Source organism: Chaetodon trifascialis, chromosome 10 (assembly GCF_039877785.1).
Source record: "Chaetodon trifascialis isolate fChaTrf1 chromosome 10, fChaTrf1.hap1, whole genome shotgun sequence".
NCBI classification, from domain to species: Eukaryota; Metazoa; Chordata; class Actinopteri; order Chaetodontiformes; family Chaetodontidae; genus Chaetodon; species Chaetodon trifascialis.
The window spans coordinates 28,412,061-28,432,844 of NC_092065.1; the positions used below are offsets into that span (position 1 = coordinate 28,412,061).

Here is a 20,784-nt window from a genome sequence, read left to right on the forward strand (position 1 = left end):
AGAAAATGATTCTCATAATCGAATATTTGAGGGCGTCTTTGAAACATCAATCCAAATGTGAGTTTGTTGGTTTTTCTTTTAAATTAAACTAAAGATGTTTGAAGGCTGAGAAGGTGCGGCGGCCATTTTTCACCGTTTCCTGTCGTTTTACAGACACTCGTTTAATTGGAAACCATCAGATTATCTGTTGACGGTCACGTTTCTGCTCAGTGATCATGCAGATAAACGTTCTGACTGATTTTGCTGATGTCATGCTGTTCTGAGCACACAATGATTTTCATTCCTAAACGATGAAACCGCCGGCGGCACGACAGGAGGAAGACGACATTCAACAGCCTGAAACAATGGAGGGCTGACATGGAGCGAAGCCCGCCGTGTGTGATTTGTAGCTAACAGGCTAAAGCATGCTCAACCACAGACACGTCCTTTAATTCACCCCGAGGATGGAGGAAGTCTGACAGGATTTATTCACGTTGTCATGGTTACAGTTGGACGGCAGCGCCGCGCTGACTTTCTAAATGGAAACTGAGATCTCTTCACTTGATGACAGACCTGAGCTGGGACTGAAGAGGACACTTTGTGCTGTTGAATGCTCATCGTTCACTCTTCAGGTCTTACAACAGAACGGACTTCAGTCCAAATCACAGATGACACATCTCAGTGAGCTGAGCTCGACTCTGCAGCTGCTGCAGGCGACGTTAGCTGCTGCTAGCATCTCCAGATCTGCTAGAGCCTCTGGCCCAACGGGTCACAGTCGAGTTGCATTGTGGGTAAAGCAGGTTTGACGAGGAAGAGGAACGTGTTACTTTCCATACTTTGTAAAATCAGTGTTGGACTCTTTCACTTCCTGTTTTTCAGGAGAATTCTTCTTCATGTTTTCCAGCTGCTGATCTGAAAACATCTCTGACTGAAGTGAAAGCACAGAATCAGGAGGAACAAACCCGACTTTCAGATCACTCCACGTTTTTCTGACTGTCAACGAATCTCATGAAACACCAAAAACAGCCTGTCGAGCTCCGAGCTCATTGGCTCCTGCTGAAGATGTAAAGCATTTCCTTTTCTAAAAGGTTCACTGATTTCCTCAAATCACTTTTATCAGACAAACAGGAGGAATCGGAGCTTCTGTGGGGACTACTTTCAGCGGCGGATGGATCCACGTTTGGTGCTGCGGTGAACGTCAGCAGGACGGTGAAATGAACACAGCGAAGCACAGAATAGAAACCTTGCAGACTTTATTATTATTAACAAACTGTCCGATTTTCATCTGTACAGAAGAACCGAAAGAAACCGAGAAAGAAAAGTGGACAGAAGAAGAATCAGCTGATCGAGCTCCACGGATTCAGACACAAACAGCGTTTACAAAAAGGTCTTAATCAGCACAAACTTCAAATCAAAATGTTCCAGAAGAACAGCGAGGAACCGAGCGAGGCCACACACAGCATCCTGCACACACGCACACACACACACGCGCACACACGCGCACACACGCACACACACACACACACACACACACACACACACACACGTTCCTCTGCTGGGCGCTGCAGGGGGTTCTGGGATGTTCTGTACAGCGGGATCCCTCGGCGGGACGGTGAGTAGGCACGCTTTGATCAAACCGACGTCAGATGGAAACAAAGAAGGCAGTTCAACGAATCAGGACGTCTCATTTACAAGCAGGGGGCGGCGCTCGCCACGGCGAAGAGAAGAGCGAAGGCGGACTGCATGCACGCCGTCCACAGCGTCACCACTCAGCACAGAACACACGGACACGACGGCTGGAGCTGGGAGAGAGGACGGCGAGCGTCCTGAACCTTTAAAAAAAACACCTTCTGTCTTCACACGACGCCGCAAAGCGACGATTCCAGCGAGACCTCGACCTGGACTGAAGACGGCGTCCGGTCAGGAGCTCACCTGTTCGGATGTGCGGCGTCTCATTTGGGTTCCTTCTGGTTTGGTTTCCTCCTGAAACACGAGGAACCACCCCACCCTTCACGCTCACTGACTTCTCCATCCAAACATCTGAAGACCTTCAGCTCTGGGAGACAGCGGCGTGGGCTGTTTCTATCGTTGTCTGATGTTTTACCGGCTGAACCATCAATCGAGGAAATCAACTGAAGAGTAATCAATATGAGCTACAGAGGATCAGTGTGAAGAGACGCTGAACATCAGGATAAAACCTCATAAATTAACCTGCTGAAGACGTCTGACAGCTGTTAGCTCCCTGTTAGCTCCCTGTTTGTGAAGCACCATCACCTTAAAGATGGCGGTCCACGCGGCGCCTCATCAGACCCCCAGCTCGTCTTTCCCTCTCAGACTGTCTGACCTGCCTCATCTGGAACAAACGATCACAGTCACCGAGTATTCAGGACGCCACGTTTACCGGCCAATCGCGTTCAGCACAGCCGAGCTCGAACGCGCCGCCGCCTCAGCCTTCAGCCTCTGAGCCCGCCTGCCTGAGAGGCGTCCACTGCCACGCCTGAAAGATCAGCCAGCTGCTGATGGACGGAGGCGGCCGAACCTTCGCCGCCCGCATCCTCCCCCCCTCCCCCCACAGGAAGGAGGCGCTCGCTAGAAAAGGCAACCAGAGAACATTCAAATCATAAAAAACCTTTGACCATTAGTAAACAAATAAATAAGGCTAATGACAAAACAATATATATATATTTATAGATATAAAAAAGAACGGAAAATGTTTCCAGTATCTTCACACGAAAATGTTCACATCTCGATAATCATCTAGAATCTTCTTCTTTCTTTATGCTGGATTTGTTTCCTGCTCTCGGCTTTTCTGCAGCAACCGGCGCGGCGGTGGCGGCGGCCGCTCTGCAAGTTCATGACTGGAGAAAAGAAAACCAGCCGGCCCAGTCTGTCCGCTCCACCCGGCGCTGGTCGGACTGGGATCGCTCCCATATCGCGGCATGGTCAGACGGCGAGAGCGACGCCAAACTCCCGCCCCGACCAGCTGCTGGAGCGGTGAAGACGGAGAGCGGCAGGTGGACGCGGTGCGTTTATGGCACAGGTTGGGCTGGGAAAAAAGAAGAAAGGAATCTGACTGCATTGGAGGAGCGCTGAGGTCGCCATGTCTGCCGCCAGGAAAGCAAAAGATAAAACAACCACGAAGCTTTCCCGCTGGAGGAAGAGCGGCGAGCGAGACGGCGGAGTGTTTGTGATGGGTTTGCCCTCCCCCTCTTTTTGTCATGTGGCTCGGTGGAGGGCTGGCTGGTTGGCACCACCCGCCTGGCAGTCCCATGGCGATAAAATCTAACTAACACACATCAGGGCAAAAAAATCCAGAGCCAAAAAAACCCCAAACTCTTTAGCAGGAGGACAAACTAGAACAATATGGTGGTAGAAAGACACACACGCACACATGCACGCGCACACACACACGCACGCGCACACACAAACACACACACTCTGTAGTCATTAAAATACTGGAGTCATTAAACCGCTCTATACATGAGCATTTCCCATCCCACTTTCTACACATTTACACTTTATATGAGCTCACCCCCCCGCCCCATATTGACCTATGACCCCATCCATACAACCCCTACCTCCCCCCTCCCTCTCCTCACCCCCCCACCCCTCGAGAGGAGGAGAAAAAAAAGTGGAGTAACAGTCCGTCTGTGTCAGGAGGGCTGAGCGCTCAGTTTGAAAGGTCGGGAGGAGAAGAAGAAAAAAAAAAAGATGAAGATGTAATGGTGGGCGTGGCCTCTCAGAGGGGGGCGGGGCTCATGGAGAAGAAGCGCAGGTAAGTCACTGATCAAGCCCACTTTCCCCAGTGAATTGTGGGTAATGTCATTCCGGCGACGGGTGAAGAAAGGTGAGGAGATCGGGGGGGGGGGGGGCGAGGAGAGGGGGATGAAGGTGGAGGTTCTTTTCGGCCGTGGTCGTTTCTCATGTGGGTGTGTCCTGACCCCAGAGTGGGCGGGGTCTACCTGTCCTTCAGCTCCTGAGTGACGCGTTTGGTAATTCTGCCGCAGAGCAGCCCCATCAGGAAGAGCAGCGCCACACCTGCACCAATCACAGTCAGGATGTAGTTCTTGGACGGTGATGTCATCACCTGCATGGCCAGGTCCGAGAAACCCTCAGCAGGAGCCACCTGACAGGAAGTGAGGACAGGACAGGCTGAGTTCAGGTCTGTGGAGCGTAGGCCATGAATTCCAAAATAAAAGCCCCTTGATTGTCTGTCTGCAGACAGACTGATTTAATGTAGCTTATTGATTACTTACAAAATAAAAGCCTTTTTAAACACTGTGACGTGACGTCCCTCAAACAATCAATTTCAAATTAAAAAAACTCTATGAATCAGTTTCAAAATAAAACTCCCTTTAAAAACAAGATGTTTTGTTGCTCATTCCATCAATTTCAAAATAAAAGCAACTTTAAACCAGATTTCATGCAGCTTATTCAGCAGGGCTCGAGTGAGGAGACTTCCACTTCCTGTTTGTGTGGCGTGAGGAGCTCAGAGCGCCTCCTGCTCCGTCACCTCCAGCTGTTCAGAGGTCACGTACCTTGGCGGCGTAGCTCCACATCTCGATGCGGTCGTGAAGTCTCTTCTTGCATTCTGGCTGCAGACGGATGCGTTTGTCCTGCAGCGCCTCCATCAGGCACGACATCTCTGAGGAGACAACAGAACGCGAGGCGTCACCTTCTGCCGCTGCAGCGCTCAGAGGACTCACAGACGGTCAGAAGCTCTTTATTCTGAGTTTAACAGCCATGCTGAACTGACCTGTTTGTTAAATCTGAACAAAGAAACTGAAGAAACGCTCAAATCATGACTTTATGTGTGTTGATTAAGAGAAAAACAGCAGCTGGGGTCAAAACACACATTCAAACATCTACAAAGACCCGCCAACGCTCCTGCTCCTGGTCCAGACCCGGTCAGACCTCTAACTGCAGGCCGCTGACCGCTGATACACCCTGTGCTGCTCATACAAAGTCTTTTGATTGTCACGTCTACGTCACAGCTGAGGTGCGTTAGCTTGTGGACTCACGGCGGCCTTTGCCGGGTGGGATGGCTGCACACTGGTGTTTGATGTCCAGAGCGCAGGCCGTGTGGAGGACGGGGTCGACGAAGATGTCCGCCTTGCTCTCCTTCAGCATGTTCAACACCTCCTGCAGGAGGACAGAAAGGGGACAGCGGAGGAGGAAATGAGGACAGGGGGTAAAATAAGAGCAGTATGCCCTGACGCTGGGATTTCCGCTCCCCTCAGAGGTCAGTGAAGGCAGCAGAGTCTCTTTACCTTCTTACATGCTTCCTGTTTGAGCTTCAGCAGGTTCACCTTCAGACACTCCTCCACCTGCCCCGTCTGCTCCTGAGCCGCCGCCTCCTCCGGACACAGGCGGGAGATCTGAACACACACACACACACACACACACACACACACACACACACACACACACACACACACACACACACACACACACACACACACACACACACACACACACACACACACACACACACACACACACACACACACACACACACACACACACACACACACACATTAACAGTAGTGTTAAACACTTCTCAGCAGCTCCAATCAGCTCTTTTTCTGCAGCCTGATGACATCTTGTGATAATTTGCATATGGTGGCGTCAGCTGCATGAATGTCCTCTGGAGTCTGTTAATTGGACATGTCTTGATGTCTGACAGATCAGTTCTCGGAGCCGCAGCGCTGCAGAGGATCTGTCTGTATTTAAAGCCTGAGCTGACACATGATTCACATTGTAAATGTCACATATATAATTTCAACCCACTATTGACAGAACTTTGGTTGTTTTCACACGTACGTTTTCTGGGAATCCAGCAAAAATTTAAGACGTTTCAAAAGTCACATAAACTACCAATCAGAAGTGAGCAGCGGTTTCTTCTCCGCAGCCAGTTAATGTGTTATCAGCGCCCCCTGCTGGCCACACAGCCACATTACAACCAGTGATCAGACAGACTTTACTGATCCGGAACAACTGCAGGTGAGTCCATGATGCAGGGTATAAAGCATCAGTGCAACGTTTGGGCCGTTAATCTCATTACTAACATATAACTGAACGTTTTGTATTAACAGGAAATGATGTCACGAGCTGATCAATCAAAACGACTTCAGCCAAAGTGAGAACGCTGAATTTAAAAATGTTTGGGGAAACATCTATAAAGTCATTCGACTCCTGGAATCAGACTCAGATACCCAGAATTCACAGCACGCTGCTGAGGAGCGAGACGTTCACGGTGTGTGTTTGCAGGAAAGCAGAGGTGTGCGAACCTCCTGTGTGCAGTGCATCTGCAGCTGAGGGTCCAGTCTGTAGTCCAGCGCCGACTCCTGCAGGATGACCCGGATCTGATCCTCGCAGTCTGGAGACAAGCGCTGCCGCAGGAACACGGAGACAGGAAGAGTTTTAGGACCAATGAAACGACTTTCCAGAGTCAAGCTTCCTCCTGACAGACGTCTCCTCCACGGTTCATCGTTTAATCTGCCTGATTTCATGTTCTGTGTACACCTGGTCGTCCACAGGATCAAAGTGTCTCACCTGGTCGGCGTATTTGAGTTTGAGGCAGGAGATGACCTCACCCTCCAGCTCCGTGTCCGCCGTCGCCTTGTTGAGGATCGGCTGGCAGAACTTTGGGATGTCGGCTTTACAGGCCTTCCTCAGGACGGGGTTCAGCCTGTAGTCTGCAGACGCAGAGACAGACACAGAGGCAGAGACGCAGAGACAGAGGCAGAGACACAGAGACAGACACAGACGCAGAGACAGACACAGAGGCAGAGACGCAGAGACAGAGGCAGAGACACAGAGACAGACACAGACACAGACACAGACGCAGAGACAGACACAGACGCAGAGACAGACACAGAGGCAGAGACGCAGAGACAGAGACAGAGACACAGAGACAGACACAGAGGCAGAGACACAGAGACAGACACAGAGGCAGAGACGCAGAGACAGAGACAGAGGCAGAGACACAGAGACAGACGCAGAGACACAGAGACAGACACAGAGAGGAGATGATCAGAGTCAAGTGAGTGTGAGTGCGTGTGCCTGTGCCTGTGCGTGTGTGTGTGAGTGTGAGTGTGAGTGTGAGTGTGTGTGTGTGTGTGTGTGTGTGTGTGTGCGTGCGTGTACCTGTGTTCTGGGTGATCTGTCTCTTGGTGATCATCTGTTTGCATTTGGGATCCATCAGCTCGCTGTTCTTGTTCTGTTTCAGACACTGAAGAACGTTCTTTCCCTCCGACTCGGTGCAGAAACGCTGAAACACACGTTCACATGAAGCTGCTGTGACATGTACACACACACACACACACACACACACACACACACACACACACACACACACACACACACACACACACACACACACACACACACACACACACACACACACACACACACACACTCCAATACCACACTGTTCGGCAGGATCTGAGCTTCAGGCTCACAGATCAGCTCATTCAGCATCTGTCACAGCTGGATTCACCGGCCTACCCTGATCATGTGCTTGCAGACCCTCATCAGCTGGTAGTCCAGCTCGGGGTCGACCATCTCCACCTCCTGCAGCTTGAAGATGCGCTGGTGGCAGCGCTGCGTCAGCTCACGCTTGTTCTCCTTCAGACACTCGATGACCTGCAGAGACAGACACATGTCAGCGAATCACTGGAGGCATCGATGACGATGAAGGTCTCTCTCCGACTGAAGCGTCAACAGAGACGAGGACACACGACCGGCTGAGTCTGAAGTGCTGTTCTGTGTTTCTTTGAAGTACTTTCTTCACTTCCTTTCTGTCTGTCCCACCTGCCTTGTTTGAATACAAAGAAAACTTTAACAAAGCAAACACGGATGTCGCAGCGACAACCGCCTCTCCAATGTTTACACACGTTTGTGTTTTCAGTTTCAGGATCAACACAAAGTCCTTCCTCGTGAATCCTTCCTGATGAAGGTGTGAGGACAGACGTGCTGTTAGTAAAATGAGCACAACTGTCCACATGTTCTGTCGGAGAAGCCGAGCTGGGAAAGTATTTTACCACGTCTGACGGCTCTGTGAACAGAGGTGTTTGTCCTGTGGTATCAGTACAATGTTCACGACGCTTTACCTGCAGTCCTTCCTCGTGCGCTCACAGAGTGAAGGTGTGTGTGATGAACTCACCTGCGCGTTGCCGAAGGCCACGTTCTGACACAGTCTGTTGATGTCCTGCTTACACGACTCGTACAGCTCCGGCTCCAAGCGGATGTCCTCCGACTGCAGAGGTGGATTTACAGAAAACATGCGGAGAAAACAAACTTTAATCTGTGCAGCCAGAAGAAAGAAACTCAGAGCGGCTGAAGGAAACATCTCAGGAGAGGTGAGACGTTAAAGAGCGAGAGCTCAGACACTTTCAACGAGATCTGCTTCCTGTTGGTCTGCTGAGGCTTCGCTAACGTCTGAACGGTAAATCAGAAATCTACTGAAGTGCTGCTCTGGTTTCTGTTGTTCTGGTTAGACACACATCAGTTAGTCACTAATAATAACACAGGTTTCTGTTAACTGTCTCATTCAATTTTTCCAGTTTTATTTGTATAGCGCCAAATCACAACAGAAGTTGTCTCAGGACACTTTCCATACAGAGCTGGTACAGACCAAGCTCTTTATCTACAGAGAACCAACAATTCCCCCATGAGCAAGCACTCATCTCATCTCATCAGCATCTCATCTCATCAGCATCTCATCTCATCAGCATCTCATCTCATCAGCATCTCATCTCATCAGCATCTCATGTGCTGGATCTCCCCTGGTTGGACTTCCTGTCTCTGTGCAGCGGCTCAGTAGCCTTTGGAGTGACAGTGAGGCTCTCTGGGAGCTAAACTAACCAGACATTAGACTGGACCGCTGACTGACTGTGACCGTGCCGTGTGTCAGCGAACGTACCATCTCCACCTCCTCCACCCGCAGCTGTTTCCGACATTTGACGGACACTCGATGCTCCTTGGCGTCCTGCAGGGTGTCGTTCCTCACGGTGGTGCTGAGGCAGATCACAACATCCACCCTGAAGGACGAGAAGACGAGAGGTTACACACCCCGTCTGACCTATGTCTCATAACATGTCGATGTTGTTGCTACGCCTCACTGAAGGTGAGTCTGTTTCTGCTGCAAGCTCAAACAAACCTTCCATAAATTCAGAAATAAAAGCCAGCATTCAAATGACGGCGGTGTCAAGTAACAGGCAGGCAAAGGAGGGCGGGTAAAGTAAACACACTGAGGGCTGAAACTACCTGCAGAACCAGCTCACCTGGTGTATTACATCTGAAATGATGCTTCTATTCTGTTTGTCCTCCAGACTGAAGTTAAACTACCATCAACAGAGCTCAACACCCTCTGACGTTCTTTCACATTAAAAGTCTACCTACAAGGGAAGGCTGCAATGCTTTTAATGTGAAAAATCTGGAGGAAGTGCTGAGTTTCAATTGTGGTCGCATTAGATCGTTCTGGGAGAAAGTGTCTGACACGACCGTGAGGCGCTGATGGGTTCAATCCTGTGAAATTAAAGTGCATTCAGATGCCAGGAAGGTAAATATGAAGGAAGTGTTGAGTTTGCAGTACCTGGGGAACATGGGAAATTAGAAATAAAGCCTCTCATCTAAGAATGACAAACAAACAAACAAAGGCCAGCTTCTCTCTGCCAATCATGTAAATACTATTTAAGAATTCAGAATATTGTCAGTTTGCAGCCCCCTGGTTCAGGCTGTTCATGTCTATGAGCAGCTCCAGTACTACAGAGTACTGCCCAGTACTACAGAGTACTGCCCAGTACTACAGAGTACTGCCCCGTACTCCTCAGGAAGAGTTTTAGGAAAGAGAAGTGACCAAGCGTCGTTTCCAAAAGCCCCTGAAAGTGTCTGAGCATGGTCAAAGGTCCACTGAGCAGCTGTCAGCCTGGACACAAAGCTGAAGCCTTAAAGTCCATCAGTGGACCCTTTCGTCTGGACTGTTTAGTAGTACTAATGATTCTTTTGTAGTATTTGTACAAACTGCTGCTGTCTCTGTGTTTGTCTCTTACTTCTTCTTGATATTGGGACACAGTTTGAGGACGTCCTCCTTGCAGGCGGTCTTGAACTTGTAGGAGAAACGGAAATCTTTGATCTGAATCTGCAGGCGGATGGACAGAGGGACAGACGGACAGAGGGACAGACAGAGCAGCGTGTTAGTAGAGAATGATACTGCAGAGACATGTCTCCAACAACCCAACGAAGAGGACAAACCAGTGCTGTATGCATGTTTTAAACATTCCAGTATGGGTCAAAATAGACCGTGAGGACACATCTGTCTCTGTGGACCATTATTTGTGCTGCAGGACAAAGTATTCCTGAGAGCCGAGTGTGTCATCAGTCTGCTCACCAGCTGGAAGTGCGTCACTCCCACCGCACACTTCTCGTTCATCTCCTTCTGGTGTTTGTTCTGAACCAAACAGTCCATCAGGTCTCCAGTGTCGATCTGATTATCAGCCACCTCCTGACACACAGACAGACAGAGACACAGACAGACAGAGACACCGACAGACAGACAGACAGACAGACAGACAGACAGACAGACAGACAGACAGACAGACAGACAGACAGACAGAGAGACACACAGACAGACAGACAGACACACAGACAGACAGAGACACCGACAGACAGAGACACAGACAGACAGACAGAGACAGACAGACAGAGACAGAGACAGAGACAGACAGACAGACAGACAGACAGACAGACAGACAGACAGACAGAGACACCGACAGACAGAGACACAGACAGACAGACAGAGACAGACAGACAGAGACAGAGACACAGACAGACAGACAGACAGACAGACAGACAGACAGACAGACAGACAGACAGACAGACAGACAGACAGACAGAGACACCGACAGACAGACAGACAGACAGACAGACAGACAGACAGACAGAGACACCGACAGACAGACAGACAGACACAGACAGACAGACAGACAGACAGACAGACAGACAGACAGACAGACACAGACAGACAGAGACACAGACAGACAGACAGACACAGACAGACAGACAGACAGACAGACAGACAGACAGACAGACAGACAGACAGACAGACAGACAGACAGTTCTTCAGACCCAATAAGAGAGGACGTCACATTTTTCAGTGTATCTTGATATTTTCATACATTTCCAAGCACGACTCAGCGTGGACTGCAGAACAGAAGCTGTTCCACAGAGCCAATGAACTCAGAGACATGACTAAAGTCCAGATAAGACAGGAAGGAGAGACACAGCTCTTCAGAAGACAAACTTCCTGTTTGTGCACTTTGTACTCGGTGTATTAAAGCTTCTCTCTGCTTTCTCTTTTCTGAAGGGTTTTTGCTTTGTTACAGTAGAGAAACGGATCTTTTGATGAAAAAAGGCTGGAACATTCTCACACTAGCTGAGCTCGCTCTGGACATAAGACGAGCTGTGGGACAGTGGACAGTGGACAGTGGATCTGTCAGTGCACACTCACGTGGCAGTAGGCCTGGATGACGGGTTCACAGGCTCTCATCAGCAGCGCCTCGATCTGGATGTCCTGAGGACAGAAGGACGGACGTTAACTCCAGAGAAGTCTGCTCTGGCTGAGCAGGAACATCAGGAGTCTCTTCTTCACGGGTCGTTGGCTGCTGAGCCAGTTGCATCATGGGTAGCAGCGCAGGTGTGATGCTTACCTCTGACTCCAGCTCCGTCAGGTTTCCCACCACGTCTCTGCAGTCAGACATCAGGTCCTCCAGGTGATCCTGCAGACACTCCAGCTCCTGTCCGGCGTCCGTCTTCTCGCTGCACCACTTGCCCAGGTCGGTCATGCACACCCTCTGCAGCTCAGGGTCCAGCTTCACATCCAGCGCCCTCTGGTGGAGAATCCGCTGCACCTCCACCTTACAGTCCCTGGAGAGCTGCAGGAGGACAAACAGGAGGGGTGAGGGGACATGAGAGGAACGCCTTCACTGGTCAGAGAGGCCTTTACGCGACGCTCCACAGACAGTCAGAGTGATTCACAGACAGACGTCATTTCAGCCTCATCTGGAGATTTGAACCGATTCTTCAGCTCAGAAGCTTTTTCACACAACAATTACGCTTCAAAATCAGCCCCAACATGCAGAGACAACAGATAAGAATTACAGATACAATCACAACCCACAAACCACCAGTCATCATGACAGGCACGTTCAGTTTCCTGTGATTATCATCATCATCATCATCATCATCACCACCACAGGTTCAGCAGCAGGACGTACTCACAGTCACTTCAGGGTTTTCTGCTTCAGACGCTCCGCTGGGGAGCTGCGAGGACATTCTCTGGTCAGTGACGAGTTCACACTTCCTGCACGTTTACTTTGCTCCACTCACTGACAGCCTGCTGAATACGTTCCTCTGTTTGCTGCCAGTTTGGCCTTTAGCTGAAGCTCTAAAGCGACTTCCACTGAGCGCAAACGCACTAAAAGCCTCAAAGCTCAGATCAACACGTTCAGCAAAGGCTAGAGAGCCAGATTTCACCAGCTTGTTCTCTGACTGCGTTAGGACAGTAATTATTAAATGAAATTATTAAATTATTCTGATTCCTGCAGGTTAGACTTCACCCAGTGAGGAGGAGGTGACTAAGACACAGCTGAAGAAGTCAGCAGCTACATTCAGTGACTCAGCTAACTGATGCTCAGAGCAAACGTCGTCCAGCGATCGTGGTGCTGCTCCACCACAGAAGCTGCAGACTCACCCTCCGTCCCTGCTCCACCGAGCGGTAGGCGTGGCGGTACAGGCAGGAGAAGATGGTGCCGGGCGGCATCATTTCGCTGGTCTCGTTCCAGCCGTGAGTGTGGCAGAGCCGGGCGGCGTCGCCCTGACATTTCTTATACAGGATGGGATCCAACCTGGGCAGCGACACAGGAAGTAAGGCAGCGGTTAACAACGGGATCTTTCACCATCTCCTGTCGTCTATCAGATCTGTCTGTCAGCACATGCTTTCTTTCATGAGCTCGTTTCAGTGAAGGTCAGTGAGCCTGTGAAGGACGAGGACGAGCAGGACTCACTTCCAGTCTCTGGCGATGAAATACTGCAGCTCCAGCAGTCTGTGCTCACACTCCTCCACCATCTTCTCGGTGTACAGATGCTCCATCAGACACGACAGGATCCTGCAGGATGACCAGATCGCAGACGTTTGGCACAAACAGAACAAACAGTTTCATGTCTCCTTTCATGATGTCACCAGTGAAACACAAAGAAAAAGGAAACGTGTCGATAAACGGGCTGAAATGAGCGGAGAGCACCGGCAGACCCTCTCCTGACGCAGCGTCGGAGGACTCACATGGGGTCTCCGTTGCGGATGTGTTTGCAGGCGGTCTGGATGACGGACTCGCAGGCCTCGTTGAGCGCTCGGTCGATGCGATAGTCGGCGCCGGGGTCGGCTTCCTGCATCAGGTTCTGGAGCTGAGGGGCAAAGACGACATCGATAAAGAAACCCAAAACTGAAGAGGCTGAAAAACACTCGACGCTCGGACAGAGAAGATCTTCTTCACACGTCCACACAGAGCTGACTGGATGGCGACTCACCGCCCTCTGGCAGTTGGGCTCGATGGCGCCCATGTCCCCTCGGCCGACCCTCATCAGGCAGTGCAGCGTTCGACCTTTGCGGTGCAGACCGGAGCAGTGACCCTCGATCTCGCTCCGGCAGTGCAGCACGATCTCCGGGCTCAGAGAGAAATCCTCCATCAGCATCCGCCTGTAGTCCATCATCTCGCCCTGACACTCGCCACTGACCACGCGGCCTGAAAGACACACCCATGAACACACACTGAGCACACAATGTGTTTATGAACAAAGACACAACAGGAAGCATCGCGGGGCTGTCAGCAGGTGTAAGCATCACGTCACGTCTTTAACAGGTAAATGACGGCGGGCGGGAGGCTCGGCGCCGCTCACCTCGATGCACGGCCGACTCCAGGCAGAGCAGCAGGTAGGACAGACGAGCTTCTCGGGCCCGCGGCACGTTGGCGTCGGCGGCGCAGTGGTACTTCCTCAGGTCCGACTTGCAGGCTTTGGCCAGCGAGTAGCTCACCTTGTAGTCCTGAGCGATCAGCTTCTGCCTGGTGGTCAGAGCCTCGCGGCACTGAGGACACAGAGCGCCATCGGCATCACGACAAAGAGCAAACTACGAGGGAGGCGACTTTCAGCCTGACTCCATGTCTGACCTCCAGCATCTCCGCGTCACTCACTTCTTACGCTGAGTTCTTCTAAAGTGAAAGATGGTGAAAGAAGGTCTCTGCAGACCTGCAGCACTCACCCGCTCAGACATCGCCTCCTCAAACTTGTGATTGAACAGACATTTGTAGACTCGTCCCTCGCCGGCCAGCGTCTGGACAGAAAGAATAAAACCAATGAAAGCAGTTCCATCACGTCACATCATGTGAGGAGGACGACTGGTCCTCACTCAGAGAGACGCTGACTGATCGGTCTGACGGAGGCGCTGAAACAGCAGTTAAAACTTTAACTTTGCACCTGGTCAGTGATTAATCGCAGGCGTCATTAACATCAGAAGTTAATAATCAGATGAGTGTCCTCCATTAATGAGACAGAATGTCCTTTTACAGGTTTGAGACAGTTTAAAGACCAACATAAAGCAACAAAGCTCACGAGCATCAGAGAAGGAGGAAGGTGTTTAAATGACAGAACAGAGCAGAAAGGATGCAGGTTGCTGATTCGCCTCAACATGGACTGAATGAAAACAGGAAGTCATCTCACAAAATAAGTGCAGATCACTTCAAAAAAGACTGTTCTGGAGACAAATCCTCACGTTTTCACAGAAGCGCTCTCGGTCTTCGCGACAGGCGAAGTAGAGGTAGCGGTCCAGGTGGAAGTCGTCCGAGGACAACTCGGCGACCCTCATGATGGACTTCTTGCAGTCCTCTTTGATGGGGTGCGCCCCCGGCTGCTCCTCGGCCTCCCGCACCAAACCTTTCTCCAGACAGGCGATCACCTCGCCCTGAGAGTGGACGTCCTGCAGAGGACAGAGATGAGGCAGAGGCAGAGACATTCAGCTCGGCTGTGATCGGGATCCTTCTCAGACCACGGCCGAAGCAACAAATACAGTTCAACATTAACCATTAAACCATCTGTGGGCCAGTACGACGACACGTTTCCCCCAGTATGTGAGAGACACCACACCAGTATGCAGCACGTCTACCTCCAGCAGCTTTTTGTCCTTTTGCTTTGACAAACCTGTCTTTTGTTGGGATGGTGATTCTTCAGCAGCTCCATAACGATCCAGAAAAAAAGCTTGTTACTTTGGATAAGAACGCCCTAAAAACTGGTTTCACTGGGACCAGTTCTTCAGTACAAAACAGTCCCAATGAAACCTGGTGACTTATCTGTCGACTACAGACCAGGAAATGAACCAAACTGTGACTCCTCAACCAGGAAATGAACTGATCTGAGACTCCCGTGCACTGTTACACCCTTATTGTCAACGGCACGTTCCCAGTTTGGAGAAGCAGGAAGTACAGTGTGCTGACTGCTACCTACTGTAGAAGTACACTGTCTGTGTATAAGTACCTCATACAAAGCTACTCCTTTAATCTTTTAAACATGTCAACATGTCGCTGCAGTTTATTGAGTAGATTTTTCCTGCAACTACTCCCCGACTATGAACAAAGGAGCGCCTTGAAATGTGTCTTTCAATGTGACGATGAAAGTCATGAAGTGTTAAAACGAGTCATTCTTTCCTTAAAGTCAAGACTTTTGAGACGTCCAAAAAGCTTCTTTTAGGGAGAGAGACACATTTTTTAAACAGACAAACGTCCCCAGTCTGAAAGACATGAGTGTAGATGAGAGCGTCTGTAATCCCGTGCAGTGAATCAGTGTGTCAGTCGTGTGTTTCCAGCGTGATGAAGACGAGCTGGTCAGAGTAAACGCGGTCAGTCGGCTCCCGACGCTGAAACGAGTCACCGTGACAAATTCCTGATAATGAAACCAACTCTGCTCCTGCTGACAAATAAATAATTTGCTCCAAGTTAATGAGACATCCCATAATAACAGCGTGTCGAACAGGCTTATGAGGCTGAGCTCGGCTCAGCGGTGGGAAAACGCGTTCAGAGGAGATCGATTGGCTCCGCTCGCTGACAAACCGCCGTCAAACTTCTCCTTTCTCAGCTGAGTCACACTTCAGCAGAGTGGCTGGGTGTACACGCTGGGGGGGGGGGGGTGTTTAGGAAGAGGAAGGTGAGGTGAGGAACTTCAGCACGAAAACACGATGAACACCTTCCACAGGTGCGCTCAGACTGAGCCGTCCCTTAGCCCGTCATCAGCTACTGACTCATCAATAATCAGTCACTGTTTCCATTGGACACGAAGGTGGAGGTGAAAGGACCGTAGCCCAACTTATTAAAGCTCCAGCATGTGATGGTGCTGCTGCTCTGAATCATGTGTAATGCAATCAAACCCTGAAGGACTGACTGTCCTGACAGCAGAATCAGAGCGCAGTCATGTTGACCACGAGTTCATCAGTGGAAGGTGGACTAATCGACACTAAGGACGAAGAAGTCCTTTCAGCTGACAGATTCCAGTAAGTTCATCCCAGCGTGAGTCTGCAGGGAGCAGCGACGGACGTCACCTCTGCTGTGCTGCTGACTTCTCTAATGCACAGCCTGGTTTTAGCACAGGACCTGGTGAAGGACGCAGTCTGATGCATCAGTCAGGTGTCCCGTTTTGTAACCTTCAGGGAAGCTGAGATGTTTTCAGAGCATGTGAACGTAAAGCAGCAGCAGAAGGTTCAGTACGTTCCTCAAACAGCTGCTCACTGCGGCTTTAACAAACATCACTCAATAAGGAGCAAATAAAGCGTCTGTCTGGGACTATTTTCAGCGGCGGATGAATCCACATTTGGTGCTGCAGTGAGTGTTAGTGGCAGCAGGACGGTGTGTGTGTGACTGAGTCTGAATAAACCACAGAGTGTGTGTTCATGGTGTGTGTTAACAGAGCTCAGAGGATGAAGATCTAACACGCGTTCGTACAGTGAGTTCAGGTTTGGTCAGGTGGAGTCAGGTGACACCTTCAGGTGTCCTGTGAGTCAGTCAGACCTTCGGGCTCTCACCTTCTCGCCGGTGCTGATGCTGCCGCAGTGCAGAGCGTTGATGTCATCGCGGCATTTGTCCATGAAGCCGCAGATCAGCCGGAAGTCGCTGAAGACGATGCTCGTCATCTTGGTGATGTACTGGTTGCACTGGTAGTCGCTGATGTTGCCACGGTGATCCACCAGACAGGACACCAGGTAACCCTTCCCCAGCTCCTCCGCCGCACACTCTTTAATCTGGATGAGGAGCAGACTCGTGATGAAGAGCAGGCGTTTACATCTGTCTCTATCGACACGTCTTAAAAAGAGTTTTTCTCTTATTCTGAAGTCTGAGCGTCTTTTTTTAGGATCATCATGTGGCCAAAGGTCAAACCTGCTTCCTGTCAATCATTCATCTTTAAGCTCCGGCTGTTTTCCACTGACAGAGCGGATGTTTGCTGGATGACTTATGAATAAATAACAGCTGCTCTTCATATTTATTCTCATTTCTTTGTACCCGCTCGTTATGTCATTCCTGTGTTTTCTCTGTGCATCAATAAATGCACAATTAAGCCAATCTGAACTATTTCAGTAAAATAACTCGTCCAACACAAAGCTTCAGTCTGCTGTGGGAGCTCAACACGCTCAGTTAAAGTTGCATGGATTCATTTTTTGGCCACTTGGGGGCAGCATAACAAGCTGTAAACATCTGCTATTTCATGTTTTTACAGCTGTTCTTGTTAAGATAAAACAAGAACAGCTGTACTGCAGTGAAGCACATGAAGGCAGAGGTGTGTACACGTGAAGCCTGCCGATGGTTGAAATGAAGGTCTGATGACGTGAGATTAATCGAACGCGGTGAGCTGACGTTGCTCCAGGAAGCTTCACGGGTTTCTGAGGCTTCTTAAAAGCAAACTGCAGCCTGACGGTAAACACGACGCAGACACGGCAAACAGATCTTAAATGATGGCGTCTTCCTGTGGATTAGAATCTGATGCGTACTAGACTTTCAGAGCTTCATCTCCCACTGATGTGACGATCGCACCAAACAGATAACGTTCACTATGAACGGAGCACAACGAGCCACATCGACAGAGAACTCGGACATGAAACCGATGAAGCCAACTGAAACCAACAGACAGATTCAGGTGTTATCTTAAAGGGACAGTACACGCCAAAATCATTCATCCAGGTTGTTTTGGTGCGAGTGGCTGAGCTCTGAGAGATCGGCTGCATGTGATGGAACTAGACGACACTCGAGTTTCATGTAGGAACTATTTTCTTTCTACCGAACTACACCCGCCGACGTATCACTGCGCAGAAGGCAGCGAGCATCTCCTCATGGACGAGAGGCTCGTCTGGGTGACAGCGCTCGATGTAAACCTTACGGCGGCCTCCTCAGCTGAGCTCCAGCATTAGCTAGCAGTATCCATTAGCTGTAAACGCCGACTGGACAAACGAAACGCAGCGCTGCAGTCTGCTGTGGAGGTTTGGTCGAGGCGACTCACCTGGGAGATGGTGGTCTTGCAGACCTCCACGGCTACAGACTCAAACTTCGGGTCGGTGGTCAGGTTCAGCTTGTAGTTCCACAGCAGCTGGAGGAGAGAAGATGGATGAAACACCTGAACTCACAGATCCACACACACATTATGCAGACAGAGGCAGGACCAAAGTGGACTGTCAGCGTCACACCTTCAGGTTCAGGATGACACAAACAAACTGACGACGTGACTCTCCAAACATCTCCAGGAAACCAAGGATGCTGTGTTTTATATCTACTGCAGCTTCGCTTTAAAAAACCTCTGAATGGAGACAAAGTCTTTGTTAAGTTTTAGTTTTAGACTTCTTAGAAACTGTGAATCTTGGCTTTCCGTCCTGGTGGAGGACGTCCTGTCCCGTCCTGTCTTGAATGAATATACAGCACAGTTTGTTCCTGCTTAGTCACGGCACACGGCAGCCTGAGCCAACACAAAACTCCAAGAAAAACCAGCAAACAACCCCAAAAAACCGACGAGTACATCAGCAGAAGGTAACGGAGTGTGATGTCCAGACACTAAAGACCAGCGGACGGTTTGTCCAACTGTTCAGTTCAATTCTCAGCAAACGTTCATCTGATCTGCACGCCAAAGGAAGTCCGGACATCTGCTGTGGAGGAAAACTGGCTAAATTTGGCTGAAAAGTTTTTTTTAGAGATCTCGGCTTCAACAGCATTTAAAAGACAAAATGTGCTTCATGCTAAAATACAGCCAGCAGGTCCAGAACATCTTCACTTCAGCCTGTGAGCTGCAGCTGAAAGCTCAGGAAAGAGCTGCTGAGACCATCTAGAGTTAAGACTGCGTCAATACGCCAAGCTTAGTTTTTTAAGCTAAGTCCAGGTACCAAACTCATGTGCTCGTGTATCTGTGGAAAATCGTCGTCTGTGCTGTTTAACATACACGACATGGAATTGCAGGACACCGTGATGCATGCTGGGAAGCGGTGTTTTAGCAGCGAGTGAAGACACTTACGTGGTTGCATTCTGCAGCGATCTCCGTTTCCTGAAAGAGGAGAGAGAGAAGAGGAGGTGAGAGCGTGAAGATAACTTTAGCTTTCAGATCATTTCTGCACAGATTCTCGTCTTCATGAGGCTTTTAATTCATCTAATCAAGAGCTTTGGTGACGTGAGAACGTCACACTGGACGAAATGTGGCTTCAGCCTGAAGTCAGAGGACACAGCCAGAGCGTCCTCTGCAATGTCCAACATCCCACAATCCACTGCAAGCTTGTCTGTGGTGTAGCAGCGCGTTCAGGTGTTTGTCGTTGAGCCTGGCAGAGGTGCGGACATGACGGCGAAGCCTCTGCGGGTGGGGGGGGGGGTCTCAGCAGAGCACACCTTCATCAGTGACGCACCTTCGAGCTGCCTTCCTGCTGTGCTGCGTTGACCTGAGGTGACCTTTCTCACTTCCTGCCCCAAACAGCAGCGAAACGGCAGCAGACCAAGCCCTGCCCACCCCCCCACCCCCACCCTCCTGCCTTTACCAGAGAAAAGTGCCAATCAGTCCCAAAAGAGGACACACGGACGGACGGACTGTGACCTTTCAAAATAAAGTCCAGTTCAACGGGGACAGAAGCCGTTTAGGTCAGCAGTTCAGGAAATTAACGTAATAAATGCAACGCCCCTCAGTCAATGAGTGTGTGTGTGTGTGCGTGTGTGTGCGTGTGTGTCTCTGAAATCACAGCTCTGCAGATGGCCGAGGAGTTTCTGACTGTTAACCACATGGCAGCCGCGCTGAGAGCCAGGAATAGGCTGACTGTGTGTTTGAGTGTGTGTGAATGTGCGTGTGTGTGCGAGTATTTGTGTGTGTGTGTTCTATTTACAGTCCAGTGTCACAAAGCTTCACACACACAGTAAATGCAGTGGTGCTGGTGGTGGTGGGGGTCTCTCAGCGTGGTGGTGCTGTAGAACAGGGCGGTGCAGTGGGCGGAGGCCTGACAGATGTTACAAACAGCACAGAGCTGACTCAGCAGTCGGCCGGGGAGGAAAAATAAATAAAGGTGGTGGAAACGTGACCTGGACTGACCCGTCAGCGCCGCCACGCCCACCACCTGGAAGCCGCGTCGCTCCCACAGAGCCGCACCTTTGTGTTCCCATCATCCTCCTGGCATTGTTCGAATATTTGGGAAGGAGGTGTGTTCAGCCGGAGCCGGAGACACAGGCATGCCGTGGGAATTTCAAAATAAAGGCG

At 50.3% G+C, this 20,784-nt stretch overlaps 1 protein-coding gene across 1 annotated transcript in view; it reads right to left on the minus strand.

Annotated features, from left to right (window-relative positions):
- Positions 1–1,212: 1,212 nt before the first annotated feature.
- The window catches only part of LOC139337233 (Golgi apparatus protein 1-like), a 28,186-nt gene continuing 8,614 nt past the window's right edge, over positions 1,213–20,784 (minus strand). Inside the window, exons 2-25 of the mRNA XM_070971739.1 lie at positions 19,567–19,596; positions 18,568–18,654; positions 17,102–17,317; positions 14,807–15,010; positions 14,297–14,368; positions 13,936–14,122; positions 13,567–13,781; positions 13,322–13,443; positions 13,047–13,148; positions 12,734–12,887; positions 11,691–11,915; positions 11,492–11,554; positions 10,373–10,486; positions 10,035–10,123; positions 8,906–9,023; positions 8,147–8,239; positions 7,489–7,626; positions 7,129–7,252; positions 6,535–6,677; positions 6,270–6,371; positions 5,250–5,357; positions 5,001–5,121; positions 4,518–4,624; positions 1,213–4,105 (exon numbers count right to left, since the gene is read on the minus strand). Of these exons, the coding sequence (XP_070827840.1) occupies positions 3,938–4,105; positions 4,518–4,624; positions 5,001–5,121; positions 5,250–5,357; positions 6,270–6,371; positions 6,535–6,677; positions 7,129–7,252; positions 7,489–7,626; positions 8,147–8,239; positions 8,906–9,023; positions 10,035–10,123; positions 10,373–10,486; positions 11,492–11,554; positions 11,691–11,915; positions 12,734–12,887; positions 13,047–13,148; positions 13,322–13,443; positions 13,567–13,781; positions 13,936–14,122; positions 14,297–14,368; positions 14,807–15,010; positions 17,102–17,317; positions 18,568–18,654; positions 19,567–19,596 (3,102 nt within the window). The 3' untranslated portion in view covers positions 1,213–3,937. The remainder of the gene's footprint in view (positions 4,106–4,517; positions 4,625–5,000; positions 5,122–5,249; positions 5,358–6,269; positions 6,372–6,534; positions 6,678–7,128; positions 7,253–7,488; positions 7,627–8,146; positions 8,240–8,905; positions 9,024–10,034; positions 10,124–10,372; positions 10,487–11,491; positions 11,555–11,690; positions 11,916–12,733; positions 12,888–13,046; positions 13,149–13,321; positions 13,444–13,566; positions 13,782–13,935; positions 14,123–14,296; positions 14,369–14,806; positions 15,011–17,101; positions 17,318–18,567; positions 18,655–19,566; positions 19,597–20,784) is intronic.